The following is a 19,122-nucleotide window of genomic DNA, read 5'->3' on the forward strand; positions in this document are numbered from 1 at the left end:
CAGCTCCGAGTATTCAAATTAGCTAAATCTTGGCCAACGCTGAATTTGCTATATCCATTATGGGTCGAACGATGGGTGCCTTGGGTAATCTAACGTTTGTGTTGTGTATTATCATCTTCATATTCGCCGTAATGGGTATGCAGTTGTTTGGAAAAAATTATTACGGTAAGAAGATTTTGAATCCAATTATAATAATATGTGATGAATGATTTTCATATAAAATTGTATTGTTATATAGATAAAGTCGATCGTTTTCCCGATGGAGAGCTACCTAGATGGAACTTCACGGATTTCATGCATTCATTTATGATTGTGTTTCGTGTGCTTTGTGGAGAATGGATAGAGTCTATGTGGGATTGCATGCTTGTAGGTGATGTCAGCTGTATTCCTTTCTTTTGGCTACTGTTGTCATTGGTAATTTTGTGGTAAGTATATGATTAAATAAGTGGGGTACAAAATGGTGCCCTTAGAGCCAATGCCAATGACATTTTAATATATATTACTATTTTTATATACATATATGATATTTTTGAAAAACATTTAAATCTTTAGAACTATCGTGCTAGTTAAAACAAATGAATTCTAAATTAGTTTGTAATTTTTTAATTCTTGAGTAAATGGACTTTTTCTCTCAAAATGCTAAAAAGCTCTACACACTGTCAACACGAGTTTCTGACAAATTGATTGATCTGTTATTCCTTTAAAATTAACAAACATTCAAGCAAATTGGACTTTTATTGCACAGTTAGTGAAACGTTATAGCTGAGTTGGTTAGCGCGTCACCGTAATTTTCTTTCGCGTTAGTAGATAAAAAAGTCGAAACTGATCGGGTTCGAAACCCACGGCTGTAATATATTTAAAGCAGGTTGCCACCTATTTCAGTGCAGTTACATAGTGAATTTATAATCGACTGAATTATATTTGAACATTATCAAACAGGTATTGAATCTCTTCTTGGCCTTGCTCTTGTCGAACTTCGGTTCTTCGAGCTTATCAGCCCCAACAGCGGACAACGACACAAACAAGATCGCCGAGGCATTCAACAGAATATCTCGTTTCATCAATTGGGTCAAAAGAAATATAGCTGATGCAGCTAAATTGGTTAAGAACAAACTGACGAATCAGATATCCGATCGCCACGGTGCAGGTGAGGGCCCGTCCACCAGTTGGAAAGAAGGTTTTTATCATCTCGCTCACTTAAATATCACGTCGCGTAAATCGTGTAGTTCATTTAAATAGACGCGCTTTTTGAAATTAATAAAACGCTTTGCAAATAATATTTACGGTTTCCGTTCATGTAATGTATGCATAATATCGAGATATTTGAGATGAGATCGATTCGCTCGATTTGCTAAATTGGTGGAATTGGTTTTACTTTTCTGTTCATTTGAAATTATGTACATTGTGCTTTCATGGAAATAGTAATAATAAATTTTATGAACATTTTATATATCAATTGGTATTGAAAATATATTATATATGATGCGATCAAGTACTGCAAAATATGCTTTAAAAAATTTTCACGCTTTGTACAAATCCACTTACAATGCTTTTAAGTTTTAAATATCAATATATTTTTTTTATTTTACAGCTTCGCATATAACTTGGCATATAACACGCAAATAAGCTTTGGCACATTGCTTTGTACATTTTTACAACTGTAATCAATATTTTACTGAAATCGATTAAATAAAAATATCCATGAGAGCATATATGTTAGAATAAAACAAACATTTGCAAGATAAATAACTAAAACTACTAGTGAAGTTGACACTGAATAACAAAATAATCATCTTGCAGGTGTTACTTTAGAATGTCATTTTCCAAAAATAATTGAATTTTTCTAAATTTTGATGGTTTTATTAATCTGTGTCAAATTAGTAAAACACTTTCAAAATATAAACTACTGTATCCACACAATGTGGATTTTCCCTTCCTTCTCTCAGATCTTGCCGGGGAAACAGAAATTGAATTAGGAACAGACGAAATCTTGGCCGATGGTATACTCAGAAAGTCTTCCAAAGATTTGAACCAATTAGAAGTAGCGATAGGTGAGGGAATGGAATTTACGATACATGGTGAGTAAAATATAAAAATTAATATAGTGGTTACTGATGGGAATGATTATTCACCAATTTTAACTATTAGGAGATTTAAAAAATAAACTGAAAAAAGGAAAAATGTTAATGAATAACACCAAAACCATTGGCAACTCCATAAGTGGGAATCACCAGGATAATAGATTAGAAAATGATATACTTAATAATCACGGATTACAGGTGAGAAAACAGACTAAAAAATATTTCTTTATAATATTATGCACATTTGATGATAAAATCTATTTCTTGCAGGATGATGTACTTAGTGTGAAATCTTACGGAAGTCATCTGAATAGACCATTCAAAGATGAAAGTCATAAAGGCAGTGCCGAAACGATGGAAGGAGAAGAAAAACGAGATATTAGTAAAGAAGATCTGGGATTAGATGATGGTAAATACAGTTATTTTTATCTTTTATTAATATTTTACAGAGGTAAATTTAATTACCTTTTTGTTTAAGATTTGGAAGACAGAGAATCAGGCGAAGAAGGTGACGAACCAGAAGAACCTGGTTTACATCCTGCCGCAATTGTTGTAGATCCAGATGCAGCAGGAATGGACGAGTATCCGTCCGACTGTTTCCCACCACCATGTTATAAGAAGTTTCCATTTCTTGCTGGGGATGACGATGCGCCTTTCTGGCAAGGTTGGGCAAATCTTAGACTGAAAACGTTTCAGCTGATCGAGAACAAGTACTTTGAGACGGCGGTTATCACCATGATTCTACTCAGTAGTTTGGCTCTGGTGAGAAATATTTTGAACTAAACTGTCATAAACGAATATATAATAACATTCTTTTAACCAGAATTGAAAAATAACTAATTATATCATTTATAAAATTGAGATTAAAATTAAAAACCAACAAACAAAGCTTAAATTTTTCATATATTAAACCTTCTTGTAAATTTTATCATGTGTAGTAGTATGCAGAAGTAAAATGTTCCATTTCTATAGTGACTGTACCATGAACGATTTTTAGGCTTTGGAGGATGTTCATCTCCAACATCGGCCGATCTTGCAGGACATATTGTACTACATGGATCGAATATTCACTGTGATATTTTTCATAGAGATGTTGATCAAGTGGTTGGCGCTTGGCTTCAAAATGTATTTTACGAACGCCTGGTGCTGGCTGGATTTCGTTATAGTAATGGTAAGAAATCATTTTTATACTAATGATATAATTTATTACAATAAATATAATAAAAATTTAAAATATAGTTAAATAATGAAAATTATTAAAATGAGCAGAATGCAAAATTGATTAGGGTAGGACGGGGCTAGTTGAGCAAATTTTTACTTAAACGGATGTAGCTCTTCAATGAAAAATCTCAATAAATTGCTATACGGCTTAATGGATTTGTTGTTTATCGCTTAACAAAAGTGTTAATACTTTTTTCTGGTAATGAGTGAAATTTAAAAGCTATAGCTGTTTAAATGCAAAAAGTGAAGTATGCTCAATGTACCCCATAGGTGGGGCAAGTTGAGCACTAAAAAATTATAATGAAATCATGGGTTCAAAGTCGATTAATGATGAAATAAGTTTTTAATATCCAGTTCTATATTTATAGTCTTTATTGACAAAGAAAACAAAACTTATAGTAATTTGCTTTGAATAATTAACCAAAAGTAGAATCAACAAAAAAATATCGTATCTTAGGAATTATTTTATCATTATATTCAGTATTTTTGTTTAAAATCATTACTCCTTTATATTATTACTCATAGGACTTAGCTTAAATCCTAAAAACAATAATTAATTTCTAAAAGTTAATGGTAATTGTCTTAGTGACAGAACAAGTTTAGCAACTATGCTCAAATAACCCCAACTCGGAATTTTAAAATAAAATTGAGTTTATAAAAAAACCGTGAGACTTACACCCAGAATCTTTATGCATATTAAAAGTACTATAATTATATGGAAGAATAACATTTACCTAATTAAAAATAAATAACATTTGACTAAACCAGACGAAAACTCGTGACCTCAAAATAAGCCAGTCCGTGAGCCTCACTCATTTGTTCAGCGGCCACTAGCGATCGGGGGATGTTTATTTCTCCCATACCTTCCTCTTTCCGACATATAATGCCTAAGTGGACGGCGAATAGTTTTCGAGATATTTCGATTGCTTAATTTGCCCCTATGCTCAACTAGCCCCGCTCTACCCTACTAAATTAAATTTTTATGAAATTACTAAATTGATTACTAAATTAATTTTGCTTTTATAGACTTTATGTGAAATACTAAATAATTATAGCTATGAACGAATAGAATATTGTAGTTCAGATGATCGTACATTAACATGGCTCATTGGGTACTAATATTTTAATAATTATTCTAAAAACAACGGTAATAAACTACATTTGCTATTCCATACGATCAGGCGTCAATTAACAATTATCAAAATAGATATCATATACCATACTATGTAATATTAAGCTTATTAGGGTCACTTTCATAGTACTGATGTGTTATTTTCATTACCATAAAAATGTTCGTCACATATGAAACATAAATAACGAATCAGCTGTCGCTCATTAACCTTGGCGCCATATGGGTCGGTGCCGCCGACATCCCGGCGTTCCGCTCGATGCGAACGCTCCGCGCTCTGAGGCCGCTCAGGGCGGTCAGCCGTTGGGAAGGCATGAGAGTAAGTAAGGAGAGAGTACACCGAGGAGATCACAATTTCACGCCAAAATGCATTCTATAACCTTCTCTCTCTCCCTCTCTTGAAATTGCTGAACGATTTTTCTCTGTCGTAATCCAAAGTTATGATTTGATTTGGTTAGTGTCACCTCATACTGCATATCCATGATCCATGGTTGGCGACACAGTTTTTGATCATTTCTTCATTTCGGTGTGTTTATGGCAATGATGGTGTTGTGTTCGATGGGAAACGTCGTGGTTCGAATTACACGAAAAAATATTTTATAATCATAATTGAAACTAGTTTCGAAACTGTTATTTAATTAGTCGTAATTCGAATTACGATTGTTTTTGCAAAGCTTTAATCGTGTTGCAGGTGTACAACTTGGCTATTGATGGGTTTGATAATTGATGGTGTATTCTTAACTTGTCTTCTTCGCAAATTCTTTCTATTTCAGAGAAATGCGTGCTCTTGTATATATGTATATGTATTAGGGTAATCCTTAATATGGACATTTTTGAATTTTATTGCTCCCAAGGGCTTAAATGCTTCCAAATTGATAAGAGAAACATCTCTAAAAGTATTAGCTCTTAATATTAACTTTTAGATAGTGCGCATTTCAATCAAAGCTTTGTATGGAAAAAGCATGGAAAAAATGTTTTTTATATATAACTTAGCGACAAATAAATCAAAAGTGACAATTCGTGTCATCTTATATTAAAAATTCGATTCTCTACATAACAGGTTTATTATAATTTGTTTTGTAGAGCGTCGAATTTTGAATAAAACTCATTTATTTATTTGTTCGCTAAGTTATATCTGAAAAACATTTTTGAAATTTTTGAGAATTTTTTCATGCTATTTCCATACAAAACTTTAATTGAATTGCGCACTATCTAAAAGACAATATTAAGAACTAAAACTTATAGAGGATTTTTTTATCAATTTGGGAGCATTTGAGCCCCTGAGAGCAAGGAAATTCGAAAATGTCCATATTTAACGACCACCCCAATATACATACATACATATACATAAGCATATTATATACATATATATGTATGTATATATACAAATGTAATATATTTGGGTATTATAGCCTATGCAACGTCTTGGCAAATATTGTAAAAAAGCCTTACTGCTTTAATTGTGCATTTATCAATATGAATAATTTATTTGTTTTTAGTAGTTCGATTTTTAACAATGTTATACAACGAAAGAAATTAATAAAACGTTTTATATTAAAAAAATATCACCACTTAGTATTTAATATAAATATTAAATGCAATGCCAAGATACTATATGCAGTGTAGCATCAAATATAACGAATAATCAGGTTGCCATAAGGCGTTGAACGTTATAGGAACTGAAATAAGTTACCTTAGCAATTTCAACTGTGTAGAGATTTGGAAACATGAAATGACCCATAATGCTCTTTCTTCCCAAATGCTTGCCGCGTCTTAGGTCTCGCTCATAAACTTCGTAGCCTCTCTGGCCGGTGCAGGAGGTATCCAAGCCTTCAAAACCATGCGAACTTTAAGGGCGCTCCGTCCGCTCAGAGCCATGAGCCGTATGCAGGGCATGAGGGTACGTAGAGCGCAACAACTGACCCCCAAATTCAAAAACCAATGTTCAGTTTTTCATTAGATGCCCTTATTAGAAACTCAGAGAATGCCCTACACATTTAGATTATGCATATTTTATTTTCAAATTGTAGACACGTTCGAAAATGTTAGACCCCGTTTTTGTTATGCATCTTAAACGTAGATAATTCATGTAGCCGTAGAAACTTTCGCATCCTCAATTGACTGTTTTGTATTTGATTCGTAGTATTTAACTAGGAAAAGGCCGCAAAGAGTTATACTATATTTATAAGCAATTTATTTACTGCCCCCGCTTTATCTTTATAATTATCTTAAAAGATAAAGGTAGGTAAACTCTTTGCGACAATTTTTTAACAATCTGTTATATTTAATAAAATGTCTGAACGATTAGTTTTATTCTCAACACACCATATCATAGTAGTCCGTAGAAATAGCTTATACTAACAAAACAGAATCTCACACACGAGCACATATATTATGCTAAACAAAACATATTGCACACTTCAATCTTCATGGAGGCCGCCATGGTATATTTAATCTCAATCTTGGATATCCAATTTCTACTTAAGGTTATAGATCTAACTCAAATATAATCGCAAGTAAAAATCACCTTTCGTAGATATTGTTGCAACACATACACGCCAACACTATTAGAAGTAAATCTAATACAGTTTACACGTAACAAAGAATATGTAGACCGCTGGGTTGCCCTCTCAATGAATATATTAAAGCTGATTATACATATTAAACTCAACTTGTAAAATATCCACTTCTGTTAAAAAAAATCTACAAGTGATAAATAAACAATGAATAAACGATGAACATTATTCGTTTAAGCATTCTTCATTCTTCAAATAGTATTGTAATGATCAAGACATTTTACAATATTACTGGCAACTATCATATACGACACACTGAAATAATTTTATTACTATTTTTTATTAACTCGTTGTAATTTAATATTGCGAAATTAATCTATCGTTAGCATGGTCAACACGTATGATGTAGAAATGATTGTTTAATTAATTAAATATATATATATATATATATATATATATATAACTTTTGCATGTTTTTTATGCTGTAATAGTATTGGCTTTACTTGTGATCACTGTTTCATTGATATGCAACATATTCATCTAATTTAAAAATTCCTTTTCATATCTTCATGTAATTCATATATTTGGCGCATGTGTTATTTAAAAATGTATATCTTCATTCTTGTATAATTAGTGCTGCATGGAATATATTTCTTTGCATGATTATTTATGAAAAATACTTAATTATGTTTTAAATTTCATACATTTAGATGCAAGGTGGGTTTTATATATAATTATTATATGCACCGATTACTTCTGATTAAAAAAAAATTCAGTTGAAAATATCTAAAATTTATATTCAATAATACATTATATTTATAGATAATATGAATAGATATTTAACTATTAGTAGATATTCTTTCACTTTAAATGCAAACCATAATTTTGAAATATACGTAAATTAAATTAATTCTCAAAATATTTCACATATTCATATAATTTTTTGACTCAAATATAGGTCGTAGTGAACGCTCTCGTTCAGGCTATACCGTCCATCTTCAATGTATTACTTGTGTGTCTCATTTTCTGGCTGATATTCGCTATCATGGGTGTTCAGTTATTCGCTGGGAAATACTTCAAGGTAAACACAATTTCATTTTAAATGTAAAATAAACTGCAATATTTGTTATGTTTATTTTCATGATTTCTTTATTTTTAGTGCGTGGATGCAAACAAGACGACCCTGAGTCATGAAATTATACCAGATCGAAATGCTTGCATAGCTGAAAACTACACTTGGGATAATTCACCAATGAACTTCGATCACGTCGGAAAAGCTTATTTGTGCCTATTTCAAGTGGCCACCTTCAAAGGATGGATGGCCATTATGAACGATGCGATTGATTCGAGAGAGGTATATTTTGAGACATTTATTTGCTACATCTTTGAGATAAAAGAAACAAAAGTAAATTTGTCAATAATAATTATAAACTTTTTTTCTTCTTAAATAGTTTTAGCAAATTCAGTAGAATAGTTGACAATTTTCTCTTATAAGTAGCTTTCTGAATCCATTGTTGACCTAATAATAAAATACATAATTTTATACATAGGTCGATAAGCAGCCTATAAGAGAGACGAACATTTATATGTATTTATATTTCGTCTTCTTTATCATATTCGGTTCGTTCTTCACTTTAAATCTGTTTATCGGAGTCATCATCGACAACTTCAATGAACAGAAGAAGAAAGCTGGTGGTTCCTTGGAAATGTTCATGACAGAAGATCAGAAAAAGTATTATAATGCCATGAAAAAAATGGGTTCGAAGAAACCATTGAAAGCAATTCCTAGGCCCAGGGTCAGTAAAAATAACCTCTACATTATTTTCTTCAATCCAATATCATGTTTTAGTGTGAATTTATGAATTGTATTTTTTATTTCTAGTGGCGTCCTCAAGCAATAGTATTCGAAATAGTAACAAATAAAAAATTCGACATGATTATTATGTTGTTCATCGGTTTCAATATGCTCACCATGACGATGGATCACTACAAGCAAAGCTCTACATATAGTATGGTACTAGACAATCTAAATATGATCTTCATTGTGATATTTAGTTCGGAATGTCTTATGAAGATATTCGCCCTGAGGTATCACTACTTCGTTGAACCTTGGAATCTCTTCGACTTTGTTGTAGTTATCTTATCAATATTAGGTAAATTGATAATAATAGAATGATTGAAAATAAATTAATTCAACTTTTCTATCGATAATTGAATAAATTCAGCATAATTCAAGGAATATATTATTGAATTATTTGTTTAGGTCTCGTATTGAGTGACTTGATTGAGAAATATTTCGTATCGCCAACGCTGCTTCGAGTGGTGCGTGTGGCGAAAGTTGGACGAGTACTTCGTCTCGTAAAAGGAGCCAAAGGCATCAGGACGCTACTGTTCGCGCTTGCCATGTCCTTGCCAGCTCTGTTTAATATTTGCTTGTTGCTGTTTCTTGTCATGTTCATATTCGCTATATTCGGCATGTCATTTTTCATGCACGTCAAGGACAAGAGCGGTCTTGATGATGTTTATAATTTCAAGACATTTGGGCAGAGTATGATTCTTCTCTTTCAGGTAAGAAAAACCAATTAAAAAATGTTAAAATTATACTATTATGAAAGAAAATGAAACCTCGTGTAGATTATAAGTTATAGTCGGCGCAAATTATTTTTTTATTGTTAATATTTTTTAAATTAAATTTGTAAAGAAAGCATCTTTTTCATTTTGCCAGATGTCTACATCTGCTGGTTGGGATTCTGTGTTAGACGGAATTATTAACGAAGAAGATTGCCGGCAACCGAACAACGAGATCGGTTACCCTGGAAACTGCGGTTCAGCCACTATTGGCATTACTTATCTACTCTCCTACCTCGTCATCAGTTTCTTGATTGTCATCAACATGTACATCGCTGTCATTCTCGAGAACTATTCCCAGGCGACAGAAGATGTGCAAGAAGGTTTGACAGATGATGACTATGATATGTACTATGAAATATGGCAGCAATTTGATCCGGACGGAACGCAATATATCCGTTACGATCAGCTGTCAGATTTTCTGGACGTTCTTGAGCCACCGCTCCAGATTCACAAACCAAATAAATATAAAATTGTCTCTATGGACATTCCTATTTGCAAAGGCGATAACATGTTCTGCGTAGACATTCTGGATGCCTTAACGAAGGACTTCTTCGCCCGAAAAGGCAATCCGATTGAAGAGACGGGCGATCTGGAAGGCGTGAACACACGTCCGGACGAAGTTGGCTACGAGCCCGTCAGCTCGACGCTATGGCGGCAACGCGAGGAATATTGCGCTCGTCTGATACAGAACGCGTGGCGCAAGCACAAACGACACCGCGATGGCGACACAGAAGGCGAAGGCGGCGATACGGCCGACGATACGGCGGATGATGAAGCCAACGGCTCCGAGGCGAGACAGACTGCCGTGCTGGTGGAAAGCGATGGCTACGTGACGAAGAACGGGCCACGCGTCGTTCTGCACTCGCGCTCTCCAAGCGCCACATCGCGCACGGCGGACGTTTGAGCCGGGGCTCGCCTCGCCCCCAATGATCGCAACGATGACTCCTGACACCAGAACTAATAACGTTAGTGACGCGGCTCCGCGAAGCGTGAGACGCCTAGTGCTAAAACAGTGACTCTCTGAAATAAGTTAGTGGTGCCGCGAACAATTTTACTTCATTAACAAAATAAAAAAACATAAATAAATAAATTAAATAATAACTAATAACGGCTTCTTACAAAACGCACTCTTCGGCTCTATTTTCTTTCTGCGATGTTATTAAGGGGGTGGGGCGAGCTATTCAAATAATAATAATAAATAAAAAAATAATAGGCTTTTGAATAATCAATTGAATTTAGTATGTAATAATTACGGTAAATAAAAAAAAACTTTTTAAAACGTTTGCCTGCAAAAATGATATAACAATAAAAAGGTTGCTTGTTTGTTAACACTTTAAAGATTTTTAGCCATTGTATAAAATATATTTATTATTATAAACTAGACATTCACCACATTCACACAACAAAGACTTCACATGTCACACAATGTTCTTGACGTTTTTTCTATTCGGGAATGTGCTTCATAATGACGCTTACGCGAGGATCGCGTGCAGATGACGGCAACCTTCCCACCGTCGTGTCTGGACATGAAACTCGCGTCGCGATGTAGAAGCAGTACAATTGCTGTACATAGAAATGAACAGTACAACACGGCGCACTATTCAGCAATGCATTGGTTCGCTAAGAAACGACGATTTTACAAAAAGTTAATCACACTGAAATTTTTGAAAAGTAGTTCAGGATAATAATTGAAGAGTTTATTGGCCTTGGTAAAGAACTTCCTACATATGAATCAGTGTCTATGAACCAGCTTTTAGTATATTTTTTACTAAATTTTAAAATAAGTTTATATATGCTTGTTATTAGCTAGCATTGCACTTGTATTTATTGCAATCATATGTTTTATTAAACATCTTAAAAACTGGATAACTGCATACTAATCCATATGTAAAGGAAAAAAGTTTGAATACCATATCAAATTAAAATGTTGAAGTGATTATATCTGAATGACTGGTGCAGATACATTGCTCTCTGCGGGCTGTGTTGTACAAATAGCGAAAAGATTCTTAATCGCATTTCGCTTTGGGAGACAGCTCTCGCTTTTTGTTGTTGTTTTGCACGCGAGGCTGGTGGGTGAAAACGTCCCCATTTCCACATGGGACGCTAACGCACAGCGCTACGCCCGTTTGGTTACATGTTCTGAAGATTTTTCATTTTTGTTAAATGTCAAGTCTATCAGTTTCAGAACTAATCTTCCCATAGTTCTGAACGCTGATGGATACCAAATGTTTTTGGCATTTTCGTTATTGTAGATAAAATTTATACGTAATAATAGTATAACAGTTATGATATTTTGATTATTATATAATTTATTCTAATTATTAATTATATTGTTGAAGTTTGTACAAAATAAACCAAGAAAACTATAAATATATAGAACTTGACTGCTTTACAAAGTTGTTTATATATAAATCGGTAATTATTTTATGCTGGCATAAGCGTTGAAGCATAAATACAGTATTCATGTTACATTTTCGATTTTATTATTGAAATAGTTTTGAAGATTAAGCCTCGACTTTCCCAAAGCAAGTCAACCTTCCAGAACTACTAGTCAAGCGGAAGCCGGAATTTTCTACATTTATACAGCGGATGGAAGCTCTGGTAATTGCTTAAGTGCACATTTATGTTAAAAATAATAATAAAGATAGACATAAAAGTATTACGACACAGAAAATTGTCAGAAAAATGTCTACATTATTATCATTATCCTTTTATACTTATCTTTAACATTTGTTAACTTCCAGAAGAAGTTTCTTTTTGCGAAAAAATCCGACAATTCTAGTCATTCTGAATCGAATAAAAAAAAATTAGGAAATCGTGTGTGTGGATGTGTGTGCGTATGCGAGCCGATTTTTAATTTTCTGTCTACGTATTCTCGTAAGCGACTGAACCGATTTTGAAAAATTTAAAAGTTATTCGATGTAACTCGATAAGGATTAGAGTTTATCGGCTCAGCCTTTTTTTTAATTAGCAGGAAAATGTCAAAATTTTTGTCGACTTTTTAGCCCGCAGTCTCGAATCGATTGAAAAAAATCAACAATTGTTCAAAATATATTGGTTGAAAATCACGTTATTTAAATAAGACTTTTGGTAAAGATGAGCTGGACCCATTTTTTACAATTAAATGTTGCGTTTTTTGGACGATTTTAATGAAACTTTGTATGACTTTAGATATCGTAGTCTGAAATAACATACTAAAACATTATAGTCCTACGATAAGTGGTTGAATTACAAAAAATCATTAAAAATTAGAATACTGCTTAAGAGATTCTAATCAGAATTTGAGCCTATCGTGCATATGTGCTTACTGATTACAGTTTACGTCCACACTTAAATAAAGTACATTGGATGAAATGAAATGTGTTACACAAATTAATTTATACAATTGGATACATTATAACTATATTTGTAATACGTCAGTTGGAAATCCAACTAATTAATTTGTAGTCAAAGCAAAAATTTCATTTTTGAAATCAACGGTTGAACATTTTACCAAAGGGGGCGTCTATTAATCACGTGCGGTTTTTAGGGGGAGGGGGGGGGTTTCACCAAAAATTACGAAATGTCACGTGAGAGATTGGGCGTAAGGGGTAAGATATCGCGTGTATTTATTTTTTAACATTTTTTTAAAAAAAAGTTCAAACGTTTTCAAAAAAAAAATAAAAAATGTACAGTTTTTTCACACAACAGAAAATACACGTGGTGTTTGGCGGGGAGAGGGTGGTAATTTTGAATATCAACATGGATCACCAAGGGTGAGGGGGGGGTCCAAAAATCCTCAAAAACTCGCTCACATGGTTAATGGACGCCCCTAAAATAGCTGAATATCAATTCTTATTAAGTTCATTATGTACATTACATATATGTATCGGAAAGTTAATGCAACTTGCCTTAAGGCAAAATGTTCCTTCCACTAGTTAATAATATGAATTTAATTAATTTGACATATTCCTTCCAGAAACTTGACATATTCCATTTCCTTCCATAAATTTTTGACATAATCCTTCCGCCATCTTTGAAGCCTCTGCCATAACTCGACTTGTGACGTTTATCGGAATTCGTTAGTTTGTGAAACATGGTTATCTTATATACGTCAAAATGATATATAGTATTTTAGAACCCCCACATTATATACCATGTATTTTATTTAATTTTATATCTTTTTATTAAATTACAAAAATTATATATTCATAATTTTATTAATACTCTTGTAAATTCAGTATTTAAAATCAACTTACCGGTTTAGTGATAATTTTATTTTATATTTTATACCATGAATTCTTCTGAGTCATTCAATAAGGAATGTGGAGATGATCTCAAAAATTTACCAAAGCTCTCACATGGAAAGCACGTCAAATATTTTTTAAGATTTTTGAAAATATTACCTGGGAGATTGAGTTCACATGATACTACAAGGTATGTTGTTATTGACTTATAACAAATCAGATTAAGTAATTAAAAAAACTGTCATATAATAATATATAATAATTGCCAATGCAAAATGTCAATACAAGTCCATAAAGACAGTTAAATTAATCTTTTACTTCAATGGTTTTTTATACCTATTTTGGGTCTATCAAATTAATTGATACTTTTATTATTTGCTTCATTTTTATATAATAAGGATACTCTCATAATAAGGAGAGTATTTCTCCATGGCATTATATCCTACAATCCAAATAATACAATTGTATAAGCTATTATGAATGGATCAAAATAAAGTTAATATTATTTTTAAATTGTTTAGAAATCACTGCACCGAGTGATTTTCTAACTAAAGCTATGGCAGGACCATAGGTCTATATTTGTCGAGTCATACATTGAGTACTGCTCCTAGTTACTCAATTGATGCTCCTCAATTTTTGAAATGGAATGATATGGAATTTTTGATACTCGAGTACTGCTTCTTTCTTTATTTACCTCGTCTATAGAAGGTATTTTCAATAGCCCAGTCATTTAAGCTTAAACTAGGTAAGAATCTCAGAGTTTGAGATACCCAGCTGTAAGTCTGTATATTGACACACTAAAGTTGTCTCAAAGCCTACATCTTTAGGGTGTCAATATACATGTATTTACAGACTTACAGCTGGGTATATCGAATTCCAGGGTGAGCTTACTATAATGACTGGATTACAAGACAATATGAATTGTAAAATAGAAGACTTATGAACATGTTTCTGTAATATTTCTTAAAATCCATTATTGAATTTTCTCCATCTTCACAATATTGTACTCACTTGTATACGTCAACCATTATTTTCTTTTAGTCTTCTTTTAGTTGGCATATTGAGAACTTATCATAGTAATTCATTTGGATGATCCTCAATTTTTGATTCATGAGTACTGCTTCGTTCTTTAATTACTTCATCTTTGAAAGTTGTTTTGAAGCCTTTATGAATTATAAAATTGGAGACGATTTATCGAGTGTCTGTAATATTTCTTAAAACTTTTTATTAAATTTTTTCTATCTTTACAATATTGGATTTACTTGACCAGCCCCATAACTCAATGGTAATATAATTATTAGCAGTTGTTTTCATTTCTACATCGACTTGTACGCATTGGCCATTTAGTCTTCTTATACTATTCTTATAATTGGTCTTAGTAATTCATTTGGATGATCCTCAATTTTGGATATATGAGTACTGCTTCTGTTTTTAATTACTTTCTCTTTGAAAGGCTTTTTGAAATCATTATGAATTGTGAACTTGGAGACGGGCTAGCGTGTGTCTGTAATACTTCTTAGAGCATTTTATTGAATTATCTCTATCTTCACAATATTGGGTTTACTCGACCAGCCCCATAGCTTAATGAAAATATAATTATTAGCAGTGGTTAAAACCAAATAATATTTAAAATTGCACACATGTATCTGAGTATAAATGTGTTGAGTTTGAATGATTGGGCATTACATCAATATAAATTCTAAGAATTGTAGGGTTTTTTTTTACATAACCTATGAATATCCAAAAACCTACAAAGGATTTATACTATCCATATAAATTTAACTCATTTTTGCTATTCATACAGTTTTTATTGATGGGATGCAGATCATTTGGATAACATAACATTACAATAAATCACATCTATGATATTCTATATCAAACTCAACATTTTGCATAAAAAGCATTTTTATTCAAAAGTTTTGCAAAATAAACTATATTATTTATGAAAATTATAAATTATTCAACCTTCATAGTAAACTGAATGTTTAAGATATATATTACACCAATATAATATTTCTTGTTATTAATTAATTTTTTTTTTTATCTAACAGACTCATGATTGCCTACTTTGCTCTGTCGGGATTGGATATTTTAAACTCTCTAGATACGCTTGATGACGAGACAAAACAGAATATTATTGAGTGGATTTATCAACTTCAAGTTACTTCAAAAGATACTGATTTACCTGTTGGAGGCTTTCAGGTATAAAATGAGTATCAATAAGTATAGATGCACTATAAAAGCAAGGTTTCATATATGTAATAATATGATATATATATATATTAGGGTGGTCCTTAAAATGATCATTTTCGAATTTCCTTGCTCCCAGGGGCTCAAATGGTTCCAAATTGATAAAAAACAATTCTCTGAAAGTTTTAGCTCTTAAAATTAACGTTTAGATAGAGCGCAATTCAATCAAAGTTTTGTATGGAAATAGCATGGAAAATTTTTCAAAAATTTTAAAAATGTTTTTTAGATGTAATTTAGCAAACAAATGAATGAAAAAAATTCATTTGTCGCTAAGTTATACCTAAAATATTTTTTTTTAATTTTCAAAATTTTTTCCATGCTCTTTCCATACAAACTTTGATGGAATTGCGCTCTATCTAAACGTTAATAATAAGAGCTAAAACTTTCAGAGAATTGTTTTTTATCAATTTGGAACCATTTGAGCCCCTGGGAGCAAGGAAATTCGAAAATGACCACTTTAAGGACCACCCTAATATATATATATATATATATATATATATATATCTTAATTTTTTGTCCGTTGAAATGAAATAAGAAAAGGTTAAAAAACATTCTTTATTAATTTCACGTTTTGATACTTGTTGTACGTTATCATTCAGCAATTCTAAAATACTATGAATACAAAAAATTAATGAAGAAATATATAGTGAGAAAAAATATATATACTAAATAGGATAAATGCATAAACTTAAAACAGTGAAAATAATTTTTAGAAAAAAATTATTAGCATTACACTGCGCATACGATTTATCACATTTTACAAACTATGAAACATCAGCAAACTTTTTACAAAAATCTTATTACTCAAATCTGCATTGAGAAACCGTAAAAATAAATTATATTTTCTTGTGTTGAATTGTAAATTTACTACATATTCAGGGCTCAACTACTGTGAATACATCAGGACATATATCTGGTCATTATAGGTGCGGGCATCTAGCAATGACTTATACTAGTTTATGTTCTCTGTTAATTTTGGGCGATAATTTGTCAAGAGTTGATAAAAAATCAGTGTTAGAAGGTATTTTATTATACGAATTCCTCTTGGATTTTTTTGTGATACTTTTTCTAATATTTTTTGTGACTTGAGAAGGTGTTGGAGCTTTACAAACAGAAGAAGGTAGTTTTAATGGTTCTCTCTATGGAACTGAATCTGATATGAGATTTACGTTTTGTGCAGCAGCAATATGTTATATTTTAAATGATTGGAGCACAATTGACCGGGAAAAGATGGCCGAGTATATTATTAAGAGCATGGTATTAACAAATATCGTAAATAAGGATTTATAATTATTTAATTAATACATTTAAATGTCTATAATAGGGATTTGACAATGGGATAGCACAGGCTCCTAATTTAGAATCCCATGGAGGAACTACATATTGTGGAATATCAGCTTTAGTTCTAAGTAACCAACTTTCTAAATTGCCAAACGAAACAATGGACAAATTAATTAGATGGTTAATTAATAGACAGGCTGATGGATTTAATGGAAGGCCTAATAAATCAACTGATACTTGTTATTCATTTTGGGTTGGTGGAGCACTCAAATTATTGAATGTCTTCCATCTAACTGATTACATGGCAAATCGTGAATTTGTAATGTCTACTGAAGATACTATTGTAGGCGGATTTTCAAAGTGGCCGGACTGTAACACAGACCCGCTGCATACATATTTTGGATTATGTGGATTAAGTTTAATAGATGAGCCTGGACTAAATTGTGTAGAACCGTCTCTAAATATATCTTCAAGGGCCTATAAATATTTAAAGGAAATACAAAACAATTGGAACAATGAAAGTTTATAATGAAAATTGTACTCACGTTTATAAATAATATTATGTAAATTTGTAAAATAGTAAATTATGAGCATAAGAAATATATGACAGAGTGTATATTATGAGGAATTATACATTATACTTTCCTTTAATAAGTGTTTTAGTTTATTAGTTTTGAATGGCATTTAATGCATTATGTATATTATTGATCTAACGAGTCTTCATATGATGCATTTAAATAATTAAAACTTATTGATTTTGATTAATCTATAATGTATGTTTTTATTACACAAAGTATAATATACTTTAAAGCAACTCTATTAGAATACGTTCGATCTCATTGCCATGGCTTCCTTTTCCTTTGACTGGATATAAATGATTGTATAGAAAATTGGTATTAAAATGAAATTTTCTAAAAGGCATACTTCTTATTGAATATGAATGATGGTCAAAGTCTAGATCAATTTCAAAGTACGTAATGCTTTGTAAACATTTTATGTTTTCGAACAATAAAAATGGAACTGTTTGTTTAGAATATTCAACTTAAAATATGAAATATAGAAGAACTGCCAATACTTGTATGATTTAAATTTTCTGAATTTATTCTAGTTTTTTTTTGAAAGTAATTATTTAATTTTTGTTTATAATTATTTCCTCGTTTCGCGGATACGAAATGTCATCATATTCGGAAACGCTGAAGGATTGAAATTTTAAGTAAAGGCTCACTAAAAATAAAGTTTTGCATTCAACATTAAAAGATATTTTTGTTTATTTTTTTTTATTTCAATCCTTCAAGGTTCTTGATAATGAAGACGTTCACAATGTAAAAATAATGGACGTTTCAATGTAGAAATAATTATAAAAAAAAATTAATAACTTTCTGAAGGAGATGTTTGTTTTCGAGAGAAGATCCGGTTTATAAGTAAGCCGATTTTAAAATTCTTCTGAAAAAATGGCTGAACCGTTTTCAAAAATTCGATGTTGTTATTCGATGTAACTCGATAAGGACTAGCGGTTATCGGTTTGTGCAACAATCGCCTAAGCCGTTTCTTTGTAATTAGCAGAAAAGTGTAAATTTTTTTACTACGCGTTTTAGCACTCTATCTTGAACCGATTTTAAGAATTCAAAATCTGTTTGGTTGGGAATCGCGCTGATTAGTTTTTGATAAAGATCAGCCGGATCGTTTTTTTGTAATTAAATGTAGATTTTTTTATGATTTGACGATAGATTTTAGAGCCTGAAATAACGTTCTAGAATATTATGAACTCTACGATAATCGGTTCAATA

The 19,122-nt window shown here is 31.8% G+C and overlaps 2 protein-coding genes across 2 annotated transcripts in view; both read left to right on the plus strand.

The window, feature by feature from the left end:
- Positions 1 to 11,323, plus strand: part of LOC113372078 (sodium channel protein para-like) — a 31,478-nt gene extending 20,155 nt beyond the window's left edge. The window contains 17 exon segments of the mRNA XM_026612412.1: positions 4 to 46; positions 49 to 165; positions 239 to 394; positions 397 to 425; positions 940 to 1,147; positions 1,947 to 2,078; positions 2,149 to 2,279; positions 2,352 to 2,490; positions 2,560 to 2,843; positions 3,079 to 3,252; positions 6,209 to 6,331; positions 7,906 to 8,028; positions 8,107 to 8,301; positions 8,498 to 8,743; positions 8,830 to 9,100; positions 9,211 to 9,515; positions 9,673 to 11,323. Of these exon segments, the coding sequence (XP_026468197.1) occupies positions 4 to 46; positions 49 to 165; positions 239 to 394; positions 397 to 425; positions 940 to 1,147; positions 1,947 to 2,078; positions 2,149 to 2,279; positions 2,352 to 2,490; positions 2,560 to 2,843; positions 3,079 to 3,252; positions 6,209 to 6,331; positions 7,906 to 8,028; positions 8,107 to 8,301; positions 8,498 to 8,743; positions 8,830 to 9,100; positions 9,211 to 9,515; positions 9,673 to 10,482 (3,486 nt within the window). The 3' untranslated portion in view covers positions 10,483 to 11,323.
- A 2,461-nt stretch (positions 11,324 to 13,784) lies between these two features.
- LOC113372079 (geranylgeranyl transferase type-1 subunit beta-like) lies at positions 13,785 to 17,864 on the plus strand. The gene is made up of 5 exons (XM_026612414.1): positions 13,785 to 13,994; positions 15,856 to 16,006; positions 16,934 to 17,075; positions 17,148 to 17,311; positions 17,379 to 17,864. Exons 1-5 carry the CDS (start codon positions 13,852 to 13,854, stop codon positions 17,862 to 17,864), a joined length of 1,086 nt encoding a protein of 361 aa, XP_026468199.1. The 5' UTR covers positions 13,785 to 13,851.
- The last annotated feature ends 1,258 nt before the right edge of the window (positions 17,865 to 19,122 follow it).

This window comes from Ctenocephalides felis, unplaced genomic scaffold (genome assembly GCF_003426905.1).
Source record: "Ctenocephalides felis isolate EL2017-DRISC unplaced genomic scaffold, ASM342690v1 CF-g0.4_SCAFFOLD_01558, whole genome shotgun sequence".
In the NCBI taxonomy this organism is placed as follows: Eukaryota; Metazoa; Arthropoda; class Insecta; order Siphonaptera; family Pulicidae; genus Ctenocephalides; species Ctenocephalides felis.

What these genes read in the sequence shown, in the direction of transcription:
- LOC113372079 (XM_026612414.1), top strand. Translation starts at nt 13,852, where the DNA reads ATGAATTCTTCTGAGTCATTCAATAAGGAATGTGGAGATGATCTCAAA. An exon ending in TACCTGTTGGAGGCTTTCAG is followed by an intron (nt 16,007 to 16,933) that starts GTATAAAATGAG and finishes CTACATATTCAG; the next exon opens with GGCTCAACTACTGTGAATAC. An exon ending in TAAAAAATCAGTGTTAGAAG is followed by an intron (nt 17,076 to 17,147) that starts GTATTTTATTAT and finishes TGACTTGAGAAG; the next exon opens with GTGTTGGAGCTTTACAAACA.